Source organism: Morone saxatilis, unplaced genomic scaffold (genome assembly GCF_004916995.1).
Source record: "Morone saxatilis isolate NCDOM2014 unplaced genomic scaffold, NCSU_SB_2.0 Contig20, whole genome shotgun sequence".
NCBI classification, from domain to species: domain Eukaryota; kingdom Metazoa; phylum Chordata; class Actinopteri; family Moronidae; genus Morone; species Morone saxatilis.
The window spans coordinates 12,713,458-12,729,884 of record NW_023339763.1 but is presented as its reverse complement, the minus strand read 5'-3'; the positions used below and the strand labels follow the sequence as shown (position 1 = coordinate 12,729,884).

General features: G+C 41.4%; 3 protein-coding genes across 4 annotated transcripts in view; 2 read left to right on the top strand and 1 right to left on the bottom strand.

Moving 5' to 3' along the window:
• Positions 1-2,439, top strand: part of haus1 (HAUS augmin-like complex, subunit 1) — a 3,165-nt gene extending 726 nt beyond the window's left edge. Inside the window, exons 3-9 of the mRNA XM_035666729.1 lie at positions 227-362; positions 449-583; positions 758-881; positions 1,692-1,757; positions 1,870-1,941; positions 2,178-2,225; positions 2,313-2,439. Coding sequence (XP_035522622.1) covers positions 227-362; positions 449-583; positions 758-881; positions 1,692-1,757; positions 1,870-1,941; positions 2,178-2,225; positions 2,313-2,357 — 626 coding nt within the window. The 3' untranslated portion in view covers positions 2,358-2,439. The remainder of the gene's footprint in view (positions 1-226; positions 363-448; positions 584-757; positions 882-1,691; positions 1,758-1,869; positions 1,942-2,177; positions 2,226-2,312) is intronic.
• Positions 2,440-4,575: 2,136 nt separating this feature from the next.
• Positions 4,576-11,881, top strand: eva1c (eva-1 homolog C (C. elegans)). 2 transcript variants are annotated; one of them, XM_035666651.1, is made up of 8 exons: positions 4,576-5,060; positions 6,202-6,395; positions 6,712-6,835; positions 7,072-7,224; positions 7,933-8,076; positions 8,695-8,772; positions 8,855-8,959; positions 9,042-11,881. In XM_035666651.1, exons 1-8 carry the CDS (start codon positions 4,946-4,948, stop codon positions 9,425-9,427), a joined length of 1,299 nt encoding a protein of 432 aa, XP_035522544.1. In that variant the 5' UTR covers positions 4,576-4,945; the 3' UTR covers positions 9,428-11,881. The 2 variants fall into 2 exon arrangements, with proteins under 2 accessions (XP_035522544.1, XP_035522543.1); XM_035666650.1 differs by having other exon boundaries at positions 4,577-5,060; positions 8,852-8,959.
• On the bottom strand, positions 11,756-14,749 carry cfap298 (cilia and flagella associated protein 298). The gene is made up of 8 exons (XM_035666652.1): positions 14,588-14,749; positions 14,176-14,345; positions 13,637-13,804; positions 13,102-13,169; positions 12,851-13,009; positions 12,539-12,670; positions 12,314-12,409; positions 11,756-12,224 (listed from the first exon to the last, which is right to left on the bottom strand). Exons 2-8 carry the CDS (start codon positions 14,312-14,314, stop codon positions 12,114-12,116), a joined length of 873 nt encoding a protein of 290 aa, XP_035522545.1. The 5' UTR covers positions 14,315-14,345; positions 14,588-14,749; the 3' UTR covers positions 11,756-12,113.
• Between the last annotated feature and the right edge of the window lie 1,678 nt (positions 14,750-16,427).

Below are 16,427 nucleotides of genomic sequence, written 5' to 3'. Positions count from 1 at the left end.
TCCATTCTCTCTCAAACACAGGGTTTTGTTAAAAGTCTGTGTGACCCTCAGACCACTTGTGTTTCTTGTCCCATGGACTTCTTTTTAATAATGTTACCACCCTGATGTCAGCGATTAACTTGCCAGGAATGCCAGAAATAAGGAAATAAGACCCAAGTTAGTACAGCTCATTATTCAGTGTCCTTACAGCATTTTCACAGAACTCAACCGTTCTTCCTCCGCGTAGGTGCTCATCTGCAGGATGTTCTTCTACAAGGTGTCGGCCTGTCCTGTGCAAGCTTGTCAAAGCCAGCTGCTGACTACTTGTCTTCTTTAGTGGACACCGCCATGGTGCTTGGAGTCAGAGACACATCACTGGGCAGGTACACTGTCGCCGCGCACTGTTGAAGTTTATTGTGCGTTACTCTTTTCCTGTCAGTAGTTTCCCTGACAAAGCCGTCTCGTCTAGCTTTATGCCAGCAGTGAACAACCTCACCAACGGACTTCTGGAAGCAGAGAAGTCGAACAGGAGACTTGAGAGAGAACTCCGGGCCCTCAGAAAGAGACTTGGTGCTACTCTGGTGCTGCGGAGCAACTTACAAGAGTAAGCAAATGGATACAGAGGATGATTGTGTTAACATTGGTAAAACCAAATACACATTCCTGGGCTATCACATACTGTGTGTAGGCACATGCCAACAATCCAGTCACAAAACAAACTGTGATGCTGCTACATACTGAGCTTCATCTGTAACACGCTGTGCTTACTCGTCTTCAGAGATATCAACAAAACGGTTAAATCTCAGGCTGTGGAGAGCGCTAAAGCAGAGGAGAGACTGCTCAACATGGATTTCGTGACGGCAAAGGCTAAAGAGCTCAGCAACAGACGGGAGAGGGCAGAGGTACGCTGTTGTGTTATACCTGTATCTGTAATATACGTATAGTTAAGCTGTGCATTAGGGTGTTGATACATTGTACAATATACTGAAAATGATTTTAGAAAAAGCCCAAATATTTAAGAGTGCTCCTTTTCCAATCTGCCCTCTTTTGTTTCTGAAATTCATATCTTAGTGGGAGTTTTGCTCTGGGTGAGAATATCAAGTGCAATTATACTAATGGAAACTTGTTATGCAGCCTGAAGAGGCATGAATTAGTTATTGGTGTGCTCAGCCACCAGCAGGAGAAAATGTCAATCAGCACAAGCCAAAAACAAAATAAATCACACAACCAATGGCATCAAAATACCCAATTTAAGGATGAGGAATGAAAACCCTCTGCCAGTATCAAGCAAAGGGAAAGAAGACAAACCTTAAGGTGCAAGAAATGGAGTGTGTAATAGCTCGTATGCTATCCAGATATATTGAAACATAGCTCAGTAATGTTGCCACAGAAAAAAAGACCAAAGTGCTTCTAAAGAATGTACAGAGTATGCAGAAGTGGCTCTCTGAAACATAGACAATTATCTTCTGGCGTTCCACAGTTCTTCCCTTTGTGGAGTTTTATTTTAAGAAAGACAGACTGTAGTTTGATCCGGGTATAATGTGAGCATCAAGTTACTGCCTCCGGGTCAGAGCACAGAGATGATGCTGTGGACAGGTCGAACAGTTAATGCCCCTTGTATCCAAATACTCTAAATATCACAGTCCCGCAGCAGCAGTCATGTCAGAGCTCTGTCACGGAGCTGTTTTCATTCTCTTCTATCAATCCTGCAGGCTCAGCTTCTATCCAGGAACATGGACAAGTCTATCACCCACCAGGCTATTGTGCAGCTCTCTGAGGTAACTTCAGCTGTTACACACATCCAACACAGTCAAGCACCATTGGTAATGAAGACGCAACACTTTCTGCTTTCAGCTTTGGAAATGTGTCATCTTCTTTTTCTCTCCGCAGGAAGTCTCAGCGCTAAAGCAAGAAATAATCCCTTTGAACAAGAAACTGGAGCCTTACATGGACTTAAGCCCGGTATGTTTGTCTTCAGTTCGGCTTGTAACAGTCCAACAACCAAAAGTTGTTATATTATGTTAAATTATATTTTTATGATAAATGATAAATTCAGTGTATGTTCATGTGAGTAAATTTCATTTAATAAACCAGCTTGACAGACATGAGTCACAATGTTCACATTTATTTATTTGGAAACAACTTAATGTTACTGTAATTGGCTTAAAGTCGTGTTTTTACCTTCTAAACTGCAACAGAGTCCATCTCTTGCTCAAGTGAAAATAGAAGAAGCAAAAAGAGAGTTGGTGAGTATCTTAATACCTGATTCAATGATGGAAGAGACGTGGTTGCTTACCTTTTATTTTAATGCCATTTTATTTCTTCATTTATAGGCTGCGATTGATTCCCAACTTGAGATGAATATGGATTTCAAGTGAGGATGTTTGTAATGTTAAAATCTTTCCTGTTTTTAGTTGTACGTTTTCTGTGCTTGAGAAATAATAAACTAATTGTTTCCATGTCTTGGTGACTTTGTGAGTCTCCTTTTACCATGGAAATTTAAGTTGATTATCTGCAAACTTTTGTTCTTCTTATATTCTACAATGTATAAAGGCCACATTTGAAAACTTAACTGCTGCATGTAACAGTGTGGATCAAACTTTTTTGTTAACTGAGTCTAGTTGAACACATTTCTGTTTACAACTTCCTGCTTTAGAGCTTTAAATCTTTGTTACTCTTTTTCTTTGTTTCTATATTTGTCCCTCAGCTGCAGTTGCCTAGGATTAGGAAAACATTGTATAATGGTTCCCTCTGACAATCTGTCCTTTTGCATTTTAATGCAGTTCCTACAATTGTGACGACCTTAAACAAATCACATGAGTGTCGCCCTCTTTTGAATTCTCTAAATAAATAAAGAAAACCTCCTTAGACTGCCAATTTATTTGAAAAAATTGTGCTTCAAAATATTTTAATTTATGATCAGTTCCAGCTATAGTTGAGGAGAAAATGTAAATCATGATCTTTCTATCCTTGGGTTGGACCTATTCAGTTTATCTCCTCCTCTTCCTGTTTTGTACAAAACATCATTAACACTAATCAAATGTTATGTCTTTAGTTTCTATAGTTTCTGCCATCTACTCGAGGGGTTGTGTTTTAACAGATCATGAGGGTTTTTCTTTGATCCAGTTTGTCTGATGCATATTGATTATCCATCAAACCATTAAATGAGCATTAATAGTTGTATTACACTGTACATATTACATGTTTTTTCTACTCTCTTCGTATGTGTAAAGACATTTATGTAACTAACTGGTTCTGTCATAACTCTCCAGTTGGTTATTTCTATAGGTTTAAATAAGAACCTTAATATCCTCTGCTTACACATCTATATATTTCAGAACTGTTTTCACCGTACCTCTACCCATGAATGTAATCATGGGTACATTTAAGGAGCAATTTTTAATTGCTTTTTTGACCTATATAGTTAAATCTTGTCTTGAAAACAAAGTGCAGGAAACGTCTTGAGTTTGACAACAAAATTCCACAGGCTTTGGAGGGATAACAGCACATGAAAGGGGTTTTGGAGCCACTCCCTGGGTGCCTAAAGCTAAAGTACAGAGAATGGAACCAACTAGGGGGCCTGTTGTCCAGTTTGTATGCAAAATATCACCCCTCAGTTCCTCCCCCTGCCAGTTCTCCCCCTGTGGAGCCGAGCGTGGAGACCCCAACGTCTCTGTCAGTATGACTGTTGTAGGTCTGCTCTGCAGTCTGACATGTAGATTGACCGGTTACCATGGAGTGGGTCATGGATGTGGGCTGGGGCGCAATTTACCCAGTAGGCCCCCTGCTTCATTCAAAGGCCCCATGCTTAGAGCATCGAAAGTTTATGAAAAGAAACAGAATCAAAATATCATTCACTTGAAACTTGATCTTACCACTGAAGTCAATTTTGGGGGACACGCGGAGATCCACACAAAGCATGATTAACAGTAAAGAAATGTTTCGCCTATTTTTAGGAGCTGGCACTATATTTTATATTTGCTTACTAATTCAAGGGGTTGCTTTCTTGTTAAAACGTTACAACAATGTGCTGTGCCAGTATTTTTTCTTTGTCTTACAGGTGTATGTTGAGTGTTGGTCTATCTCTTCCTGATTATGCTTTCATAGAATCTATTAACTTAGTTTGGGATATATATATGCCAGATATAAATTGTTAGGCCAGAAAAATGTAATGCAGAACACTAGGCTTGTGTTATTGTTTATATGCTTTAATCAAACAAATAATGTAGAAATAAATTGAAAATAAATGTGCAGAGAAAGGAATTAAAAAAAATATATATTACTTTCCTCTACCTAAACAATATGAAACAAATTCACACTGTAAGAAGCATTTTATTCTGACATTATAAAACTATTTAAATTTGCACCTGTAAGTTAATAGGAGTAGGAAGGAAGGAGGAAGGAAGAGACAGAAGAGTAAAAGAAAGAGCAGAAAAGGAGAAGCTTCGCAGAATGAAAGCATTTTGCCATAATCCAAAAAGTAAACATGTGCCTCATGGAGGGGAGAGAGGAAAAAATAAAAGCTCCTGCCAGTGCGTCATACCAATGAGCGTGTCTCTCCTCTTCCCTTTAAAATAGTTGATCTGCCACGCCCACGCCACCAGCCCCACTCAGCTGTTACAGTAAGCCTCCTTTAGTTTGCCACATGCATTTATTCAGCAGTCTGCGGTGCTGAGCAGGAGGGGAGTCGGGCAGGCAGTATCACCACGCGTCGGATTGAACCCCTTCAGTCAGTTTTGAGCAACTTGTTGCGCAGCTGCTATTCCTATCCTCCTCTGCACTGCTGTGTGTTCCCATCGGCTTCACGGTGGTATTTTTCTGTGGAGGAAGAGCATATGGATGAAGTGATGAAGCTGGATATCGCGGACCCGTGGAGTCATTTGACCTGTTTGTGTTGGTTTTTGAAGACGTCCTGCAGCCTACAGTGAATGTTCGAGTCTCTTTAATATGATCTCAGAGACGGGGGATGCGGGTCATGAGCTGGACGCGTCCTTGCCACGGACTAGACTGGAGCCACAGCCTCTTCTACCTGACTTTACTCCTGTGGACCAGACGCATGAATGGACTGGCTGACTTTTCAAGTAATTTGGTGGTGGTGGGGATGGTGATGGAGGAGGAAGGAGGGATGAATCAGGATGGTTAAAGATCACATGGGGTTTGTCCCAAGAAACCATCTAATTTTAAGTGTTGCTGCTTAGGTTTGGTGTAATATTAGCTACAGTGGGGGAATGAAACATGTATGGTGAGATAGATAAGTGGTTTCTAGTCTTTTTACATTACCAGTGTTCCTAAAATACCAGTCATGTATCCCAAAGATCCCAAATGAGATTTGACACAGAACTGCAAACCTGTCTGAGAAGGGGTCCCTTCATTGTCTTGTCCATTGGTAGAGAAAATGAGGATTTAAAATGCTTTATCTCGTCTATTTCAATCACTTCTGAGTCCTTTTCTAAGAAGAGAAATCATGTAAACATCCCAAAAATAAAGGCCTCTGAATCAGAAGTAACTTAATCACATCTACACACCATGCAACAAAGGTGGGTCATATTAGCTTGAATGCCAGTTGGCGGAGTCTGCCACCCAGGAAAGAGAACTGGCAGTCCGCACTTTGATGGGTGAGTTTTCAAAGCAACATGAGACAACGAACAGAGCTCCAAAGAGGCCGAACGAACTGATCCGAAAACACATGTGGTTTGAAAGATGATGTTTTAAAGTGTTATTAAGTCAAAATCCTTTTTCATTAAGCTCTATTTCTGCCCCTGTAAGTAATAGTGGACTAATAGTGAGCCCCCTGGAAGCACACTGGATATATGTTTCAGTGGATTTTAAAGGGGTTCTCCAGCGATATTGTATTGCACTTTCATAAAGTTCAGGGACTCACAAGAGACAGATTAATAGTGAAAATGGAAGTGACAGACGTCTGACTTTTAGCCTCTGGTATGGGCCAAGCTCCACAAATGTTGGATCCTACATTTCCCATAATGTAACTCGATAGCATCTTTCATTAGATCCTCCCTGTCTGGCAAACCACACATCTCCAATTCACAATGCAGGCTCTTCTGTTAAAAGCTTTAACTCTCATGCCCAAGCTGAGGTAACCCTAACGACCTTAAAGGGTTATTTTTTCAGAAAGTAAACTGAATGTGTAAAATCGGACTCCCTTTAATGCATCTGTGTGTTTCCATGTGCGTTACATCTTAACCAGTGCCTTTTGTGTAACAGACTACCTGTCCAGGATCATCACCAGTCACTCTGCTCACGCGTGCGATGGACAGCCTCTGCGGCTCCACTGTCCACGTCACTCCACCATCTCCATCCAGTCTGCCTTCTACGGGAGTGGTGAGGCGCGGCTGTGCAGAGCAGACCCTCCGCTCGGAGCCCACAACCACAGCTGTTCAGCTTTTACTGCGCTACAGGTGCATTTTACGGGATATACAGCAATTTTAAATCTTGCTGGGTTAGTTGTGTGCTGGTGGGTGTTCGCCAGTTTTAGCTGATTTATTGGAGAAGTCCTCCCTGTGTGTGTTTTAGCTTTGTAGGGAACACACCACTCTTAGATGAGCTGGCTGGTGAATGCCAATGACTGTTTAATGGTAATGCAGGATTATGAAGGCACAGCCCACAGTCTTCCACTTGGTGCATCATTATTTTTGCATCTGATTTACATTGTCCTTACAGTGCGTTGTAACATCAGATCATGTGTACTGACTGTCACTGGTGTTTGCTATGCAGAAGCTGCTGTCGGAGTGTCAGAGCCACAGAGATTGCCAGCTGCCTGTCAACCACCTGCTGTTTGGGAAGGACCCCTGTCCTGGCACTGCCAAATACCTCCATGTGGACTATAAGTGTAAACCAAGTGAGTTTAGAAGCTCAATTCACATTTGTCCTGACCTGTCCTTAACCCTTTTTGTTGTCATTCATTCAATCAGCAGATGCTCCCTGTTTCCCTTGCTCATCCCAAGTTTATCCGGTGGTTTAGCAAGGGGTTAGCTACACAGCTAAACACAAAAAACCCCAGTCCTAACCCTTCCAGTCTCCCCCTGCCATCATCCCCTTCACCTCTTAATCATTATTCTTTTTCCCCTCACTCAGCTGAACACAAAAGACATGTGGTATGTGAGGGAGAGATGATGACTCTGCGCTGTAAGCCCCCCAGGGTTCTGAACATCTATTCAGCTGTCTATGGGAGAAGTCTGGGCCAGACTGACACCTGCCCCTCACACCTGACAAGACCACCCCCATTTGGTGAGTCAACGGGATATTCAGTATTATTGAATGGTGGTAGCTAACAGATTATTTCTTCTGTGCAAGGTGAACAACGAAGCCAGGGATGTAATGTCTTGAGAAATTACTTAATGTAGTGGAAGAGGAAGTTTTAGCATCCCCAACTGGTGATCAGCTGTAAGTAACAGGTTCCACTACTGATGATATATAGCATTTAAATATAATTTAATAATTGCCACATTAATTTCGAAACTTTCGTATAATTATTGTAAACAAACAAGACCGTCTCTATTTCAATTAGCAGCAACTATTGGCCTCTTTTTGCAGTTTCAGACGTGTCAGAAATCTCAATTTACTGCTCACAATAATGTTCTTGAGTACAACTGTCCTAGTATGACAATGTTTGCTGTGGAAAAAGGCCCATGGGAATGGTGTGAGGTAAAGGTTATGTTTTATTATCATTTGTTAGTAATTTTAGCTAATTATACAGAATTTGACATTGATATGTTATGACACAATGCTTTAAACAATGCTTTGGACATTGAATGGGTTAGAATGTGAAAACTAGCTCAAATGCACTGAGATATGTAGTCACTTTGCTGAAAGACAAGCAGACATCAGATTGCTGCCAAAGAAGGTGATTTCATTAGAGTTAAACTTTAACAAACTCACTACACACACAAACTCTGTGTTTCTCATACATGAATTCCTCTTTATTGTTCCCTACAGAGTGTCTGAACCACGAGGCCGTACACTTGGTGTCCAAGTCATGCTACAGCAAACAGAAGTGTGTTGTTGCTGTCAGCAACCAGACCTTTAGGGACCCCTGCTTTCCAGGAACCAGGAAGTACCTCAATGTGGTCTATTCTTGTGGTAGGACTCTTTCTGCTTCCTCATTCACAAGATACAATTACAAGCCTTGTCATAAATAAGAGAGAGATTTCAAAATCGGACTAGGCTTACATGATAATATGGATAGCTCACGTCATGTCTGTTTTTGTTTTTGCTTTATTCATTATGTGTCAGTTCCTTCAGCAAACATTTTTAGTTTCCTGCTGTGGATTCTAATCTAATGATCTCAGTCATCAGCTCTTATCCTATCACACCCAACAATACAGTCGCTGGGAATAATAAGACTAGTGAGCTCAGATTTGTGGGTTGACACTGACATCCTGGTAAACTTCCTACGATTGGCACAAATGCCAGTGAGGTCATGCAGTGACATTGTTCATGTATCTGGAGATTTGACTTCAGCCTGATCTTGGTGTCTGTTGGCTCCATCTAGCACAAAACAATGTGTCTTAACCTTGTAAACCGGTTATCAACAGAACTGGACAAAAAGCATTCATATGTGTGTCATTCCATTGTGCCCAGTTTCTGCAGAGGTTTGGATGTGGGAAGTGGCGTGCTGATGAACGGCCTTTTGTAGAGTCTGTATCAATTTGTCCACAGCGATATAAAGACTGTCCCCCTCTGTCTTCCGTCCAATAGTACCGCAGGCTCTACTAAAGGAGGCAGACCCTTACATATTCAGCTCCACCTCATCTCCCACTGTGGACACAGAAAAAGGTAACTGCATCATGCTATGTGTTGCAGTCCCAGGCTTTCTGTGGCCTTTTTGCTCACATCATACTTATCATTTTCACAGCAGCTCCTCCTACAGATCTGGAGGAGCCTTTTCCCAAAGGGTCAAAAAGGCCAGACAACTCAGGAGCAATGATGAGCAACTCTCTCTTGACCTACGCCTACATCAAAGGTAAACATTATTCACATGCATGTATGCACTCATGAACCTAGTGCTTTGTTTTATACACCTCCTCCCTTCATTTCCTACACAGAGCATCCAGAAATGGCAGCGCTGCTGTTCACCTCCAGTGTATGCATTGGACTCCTGTTCACGCTGCTGGCAGTGTCAGTCCGAGTGACCTGCAGAGGGCGTCAGATCAGAGATCACAGGCTCGCACCCCAGTCTCGTAGCCAGGCTCGCAACTGCCAGGAGGACGCCAATGAAGATGATGAGGATGAGGATGAAGAAGATGATGATGATGATGAAGAGGGAACAGAAAGCTCTTTAATCTCAGCCGCGGAAAGGAAGGCGATGTACGGCTGGGAGGAAGTGACTTATGTGAGCGAGGCAGCTGAACGGGCCGAGAGGATTGAACGCAGAGAGATGGTCATACAGGAGATATGGATGAATGCCTATCTGAATGGCAGCTCGTGTTAACTTAACCAGGACCCCCGGATGCTGTTCAGCACCTTCAGGTTGTTTTCAGGATACTCTGCCGCAGCTCCTATTCTTTTTATTATTATTATTAACAAAACAAGAAGCTTGTTTGTTTTGGTTTTCTTTACATTGTAAAGCAGTCATTCATATGTTTTGCCATTTTTGGAGGAGCACTCAGCTTGTGAAGAATATAATGTACAGGTAAAACTGCAGTACTGGAAGCTTAAAGGATCAACAGGGTTTAAAGCTGTAAAATGGATGGTTAGAAATTCTGTAACTTTAAATCTTGTATTTATTCACATTCACCACCAAATGAAGCTAAGATTTCAGGTTAAAATACTTTGTACTGCTAAAGAATAATGGTAAAATCACTGATTTTGATAGAAGTCTCACAGCTGCCATGTTCATTTAAATCAAGTAAATTTTATTCATATATGTCACAAATTTGCCTCAAGGGTCTTTACAGTCTATACAGCATACAGCCCCCTTTATCCTTCGACCCTCAATGGGAAGATGAAGGAAACCTCAAGAGAACCAACAGAGGACAGTTCCCTCTGATGACAGATGATGTGTTTACTGAACAGACCAAGATAGTAAAATTACAGTATGAACAATCAAATAACAAAATAATCGATTACTATTCATTTCTAAAATATAAATGAAGACTGTAGATCTAGGAGGATGTCAAGCAACTTCTCCATGTAGACCTGGAAGACCATTCACATAGGTAGGAGAAAAGAAACTAATCTGAATTTCCTGAAGGACGGAGATCAGGATCCAAAACATCTGGAATGAGAAATAGGAGCCCTGTATTCTGAGAGTGGAGAGTACAAGATGGAATGTAAGGTTTAAGGAGATTAGTAGGCCTCACAATAATCGAGCCTGGATGAAACAAAGGAGTAAATTAGGATCTCTGCATCATCCACAGACAAAAAAGAAGGAGAGGGAATCGAATCATCGGGGATAGGGCTAGTTTCTGAGACACAACTCTTTTTAGTACTTTTGAAAAGAATAAAGGTCAGAGATTAGTTAGTAATGAAGTTTAACCCTAGCAGTCGAAAGTTGTGATAAATAAAGGGATAAATTAACAATATTCAGCATTGTAGGTTCCAGTAATGGCCAGACATCTTTAAAAAGTTGGAAGGAGGTCAAGGAGGCAGGTAGGACAGCTGCTTTTGAGTAAGTTTATTGTCACTGATTAAGCAAGAGAAATATGCTGCTTTGGCAGTGGGCAGAGCATGCTTGTAATTCATTACACACTCCTGCCATGAGAGGTTGAAAACTCTGTTTTGATTCACGCCACTCGTTCCAATCTCTTGCAAGCCTGCTTAAAGGACAAGTGTTTTTAACTGAACACTACTCGCGTCTGTATTAATTACCTGGGAATTTGAACAGGCTATGAAGTGTGGAGGAGACTCGCAAAAAAAACAACCTTATCTACAACCAGTGTTTGGTTTGTCCGTTCTGGGTTTCTGTAGAAACACGGCTTAACCTCTAATCCAGCCTGATGGAAACAAGTAAAGGGTGCTATCGATGCAGTGAGTAGATTAATGTACAAACTGAGTGAAACCAAAAGTATCAACAAAATAGGTGCCAGAAAGTCTTTACTTACAGAATCAAAGGCCTTATTCAGGAGAATACTCAAACCACCAATAACTAGAATCTTATTATAATGGGTAACAAGGTCTGAGATAACATCTCTAAATGCTTCTAATTGGCCTAGAGTACCATGAGGTGGAGCCTGTTGCTCTGGACCACACAATTCATAGTGGATGGAGAGGGTTTTAATACAAGTTCAAATTAGTTGAACTTAAGACTGAAAGGTATGTGTTCCAATGTTACCTGCCACAAGTGATCCCAGTCTCCATAAAGAATCATCTGAGTTGAATGTATAACAGGTGGAATTGTCCTTTCAATCTACACGACATCCAGGATGTTTTCAAGGAACGCAGTGTTCCTTGAAACCAGCCACGCCTCCCTGAATCACTGCATCTGCTCTGTCAACTTAACACAGTTCAACCCTCTCTCCTGCTTCCTCATCCCTGCTGGGACAGGAGTTGGAATGACCATCTACCACGTGGCAACTTCCTGCCTCGGAGCAGCAACGACTTTCAGATGTGCGTATGAGTGCCACTGACAAAGAGAGGAAAGGTGTAGCATCCTTGTCCCCGCACTCCGAGGGACGTAACTGTGCTCCAGCTGAATCACTACCGCTGAGACTTTGTTGAATATTAACACGTCCATACAAAATTGAACTGTGTATACACAAGCTACAGTAGAAACCGCTCCATGGTGTTTTGTTTTCTTACACAAAAAATGTACAGTAAATTTAGATTAAACTTAAATTTTATTTTGTTTGCACAGTAACAATAGTTTGCACAATAAAAAATGAACAGGGTTAAAACAATGGGTAAAGGAATACATTTAAGTTCAAATAAATCAGGTTTCTCACGACATCTGCCTTAATGTGGCATCATATATGTCATACTGTCCAGATTTCTTGTTCACATTTTAGTTCAGAAACAAACCCACTCCAAGGTATATGAACACATCTGGAAGACCTCAAATAACACAGAGCAGAGGTGATTTCAGGGTTGTGATAAGGCATCTTAGTCAGTTGCATATAGAGCTGTGAAGGACCAGGTCAGAGCAGCAGCTCTAAGGTGGGTATCTGAGGTAGTGCTCTTTATCTCGGCCCCCATTTGATGTTGGCCAGGCCTTGAAACTGTTTTTTGAGGGCCTGTCTGTCTGACCACGTCGAGTCCAGGTAGCCATCATCGTCTGCCTCCTCCAGTTTCTGAAAATATCACCAGAAGATTAGAAAAGGTACATTAACTACAACTTTTTTTTTTACTGTGTGCCCCTATTTATTAAGCTTTTCTTCACCTTGAGCTCCTCCTGCCTCCTGTAGCAATTCATCATCATCTGTTTCTGCTGCTCATCAGTGATCACAGGCTCCCTCGCTGGGGCACCCTGCCCTTTCTAAAGGCAACAACACAAAAAAAAAAAAAGGATTACAGTCTCAAAACTGACAAAAACATAAAACCACACACGCAGCTTTTTCATATGCCAGAAAAATACTTGCGTCTAACTGGCTGAAATAGCACTCACCTTTTGGATTTTGACCACAAGCTTCGTCTTTTCATTTTTGCCAATGTAGTCCTGCAGTTTCTTCCCCTGCTGCATCTCTTTGCCAGCCCACCATAGCTGGCACTCGTCCTCTGTGATCACCTGCAGAGATGCCTGAGGTACAGACAGATGGACAGGGCAGATGCAGAGGAATGGGGGGGGGAGTTAAAGAGACAGTGAAGACAAATGTACCACACCATACTAACTTATGCCCTTGTTGTTGACTGAAAACTAATTTCACCTGGCCCTCAGCCAATAGCTGCTAGGATTACTGAAACAGGTTCAGCTTTTTACCTGTGTTCCTGAAAGGTCTTCCCGGTCCTCAAACTCCATCCTGATAGGGTCATGAGGAGGCAGCCCCATGGGATATACGATCATGACCGCACCCCTTAACTGATCTAGGGCTTCTTTTACCATCTCCATGGTAACACAAACATTAGCTTGAACTTGTTTCTGGAAGAGGAAGAGAAAGAGAGATTGAATCAAAAGTGTTGAGCCTCGGTAAGCAAGACAATCTAAGATTCAGTGTTTACACTAATACTCACTTTGGAGATGAGTGCCTTTGCATCCTCCAACGTTCTCATCAACACCTCCTTCATTTTATCATTTGGAGCTGGTAGAAGAAAAAAAAGGTGAATTTTCAGATTACATGATTATCTTTTTTTCTGCTTGCATCACCACACACCATTTACAGTAGTATACTACATATTACTAGTATAGTTATTTTATTTAACAGCAGAATTTGCAAGCCACAAGAGGCGTTTATAAAGTAATATATACAAAATTATAAAGAAAATAAGGACAATAAGAGACAGAATAAACAGTGCAGCAATTCAAAATTCAAAATACATTTAAAACAACATCAGTTTGACTTTGAGATTGAAACGACTTCGAACATTTAGGTTGGTATTCCACTTATGAATACTGCCTGATTTTACAAAACACGAAGATTGCCAGTGCGTCTACTTTTATAATAATGAATTTAAGAGTCAAGTTACTAAAAGAAGACGGGACAAAAAGGGGAAAACACACAAACATGAAGAATACTGTTTGAATGCGAAGTTACAGTCACAGTCTCACCGTGTCCGTTCCTCCTCCCAACCTCATCAGTCTTAAATACTGGCCCTCCGCTGGGCACACACTTGTCTTCCCACTCATCCTTCAGTTTCAGCTCCACTATCTGCTCCTCTGTCAGCCCCTGCATGTTGGGGGGCAGCGTGATGCCATGGTCTGCCAGCTCTGGGATCTCTGAAGGGTTCACACACGTACAAGCAAGTTTATATCTTAAGCTGTCCTTAGATTTTTCTAATTTCACTACCTGCACCCTTCAATTCTTAATGTATTTTATCACTTGTACTTTTTATTCTGCTATAAGCTGATTTCTAATGTGTCATCTGCCCTTAGTGTCCTTTCTTTTTCTTTTGGCGTTTCCCTGTAGCGCACTATTGAGATCTTTCTCTACTGAACACAAGTGCTTTACAACATCTAAACATGTATTGTTATTGATTATGACCAACTGGCTCCCTCTAGCTGGACTCAGTTACAGTTAGTGTAACAGAAAATCCACCTGAACCAAAACTGATCTTCACTTGAGAATAAAACAGTGGGGACATTTTCACCTGAACATAATCTGTCCACTTTGAGTCTCCCGTTGTAGATGGCTGTAATTTGCCGGATCAGCGTCTCCAGTGGCGCGTCCACAGTGGAGTTAAAAAGAAACTGGCTCTCATCTCCGCGCTTCACATGCAGCTGCACCATCCTGTGAAGTCGTCCACCGCCTCTGCAGCCCCTAAATAAAGACACGTTTAGGGATATTAGTGAACTTTAAGGCGGCGGTTGTTCTTGAACAAACCCCTTAACAACAAGAACAGTCCGAGAGCGAAGGGAGGACAACAGTGTAACCATAGCAACAGTCGTTCGCGGACGCTTCCAGAAAACTCCGAGCTAGCCTTTTAGCTTTTAGCTTTTAGCTGATTCATAGCTGTTTGTCTTTCAAAGGGTTCGTTCCTCTACAGTGGTTGACACACTTACCTGTGCGGTGAAAGCACGAAACACAAGACAGTCCCTTCACTGTTCAGACACGCGCTGACACCGTGTTTACAACCGGTGACATTGCATTGCTAAAAAGGGCCCATGAGGATCCATCGTCAGTACACATACTTCTTCTTGTGAACAACTACGGCAGGTTAGCTGACTCCCAAGCAGCACCACTGCCCTCCAACGGCGAATGATGGTAGCACACTGTTCTGTGCAAATGGGCCTTATGACTGCGGCCAATAGGGTGCAGCTCAGTACGAAGAAATTCCTAATGTTGTAATGTATATACATTACTGTCAATGGTTGTAACTCCATGAAGATTGTGATGCCTTGCTCAAAAGGCACCCCAGCAGGGCAGATTCAATTAATTTAAATTAAATTAAATTAAATCCTCTAAAATGTTTATTCACTATGCTGCCTGCTCCACCAGCAGAGAGGACAGTTCATTTACAAGTTACTAAAAGAAGATGGGATAGAAAGAGGAAAGCACATACACAGTATACTGATAAAAGTAAAAGAGGGAAATCTTGATGGCAAAACATAAATTAAACAATGATACAGATAATTTCAGTGGTAAAGATGGTTTTGTTTTTGGTGCAAACAACCCCAGTAGGACCCCATGGTCCATATAAATGAGGGCATAGGTGCTTTGAGACATGAAGCACTATCTAAATGATAGAGTATATAGAATATTCACATCATTTTATTGTAGCAAGCATGAATAAAGATGAACAAACATGATAAAATGTCTGTAGAACTGAGTTGTGATAAGGTTTATGGTGTATAATTCTTTATGTGCAATAAAGTTTACAGCCTGCAGTCAAAGAAGACAAACATTCACATTCAGGTAAACTTACATTTATTTTTGCATACATACAACATAAACTGCTTCATACATAAATGTGCGATCAGCTGTGCACTTAAAATATGGAACATTGGATATTAACATGAATCGCAGCTTCATGTTTTCTCTTTAGTACATACAGAATATGTTCAACAACACAGACTCTTATTTACTATGGATTATAGCCATAAAAAGGGACACCGACCTCACAAAAGGAGCAATTTGTTTCCTATAAAATCATCTTGAACATGACATGACACAAAGCACTGGCTAGTCACCTACTTTTAATGCAGATACAGTTATCTACTGCACACATTTGGATAACACAATAAATGCATTTAGATGACATCAACATGTAAGCAAAGGCAACCTGATACACTTGCTTACATTGATAGCTACTGCTTTCAGTGCAGTGAAAGAAGATTATTTTACTTTACGTATTTTACAGGGTGTTTAAACGAAGCGCGGAAGCGTTAGTTAGCTGGTACTTTCTTGGGTCAGATGTTTTATCCTCCCATAAACCATCAAAACGCTTTTAAGACTCCAGATTTCAACCAGTTACATACTTTCTGAAGGTTGGGGAAACGTCTGAGTAAACGGACACAGCTGGCATGTGTCGTGTGCGGGAGGCTTGTACTCTCACTGATCCTTTTGCAAAACTATTGCTTGTCATCATTGTCAGCATTGACGCGGACCTATACAACTCAATAGACGTGAAAAGGTGAAGTAGGTAGTACGGGAAAAGAAATACTGACACATCACCTCTGACAACACCATACACACACACACACGCCTACCTCATGAATGAAATCAGTGAGGCTCAGTAACAATTACTCTCAACTTGAGGAAACGGATATGGGTTAGATATCACAGGTGGATCTTTAAACGGTGAGAAGAGTTGAACACCCAACACTCAAATCGCACTACTGTCTGGAATGTGAGTCACGCTGCGCCTGGGACACAACAAATAACTGGAAATGGTTATTTGGA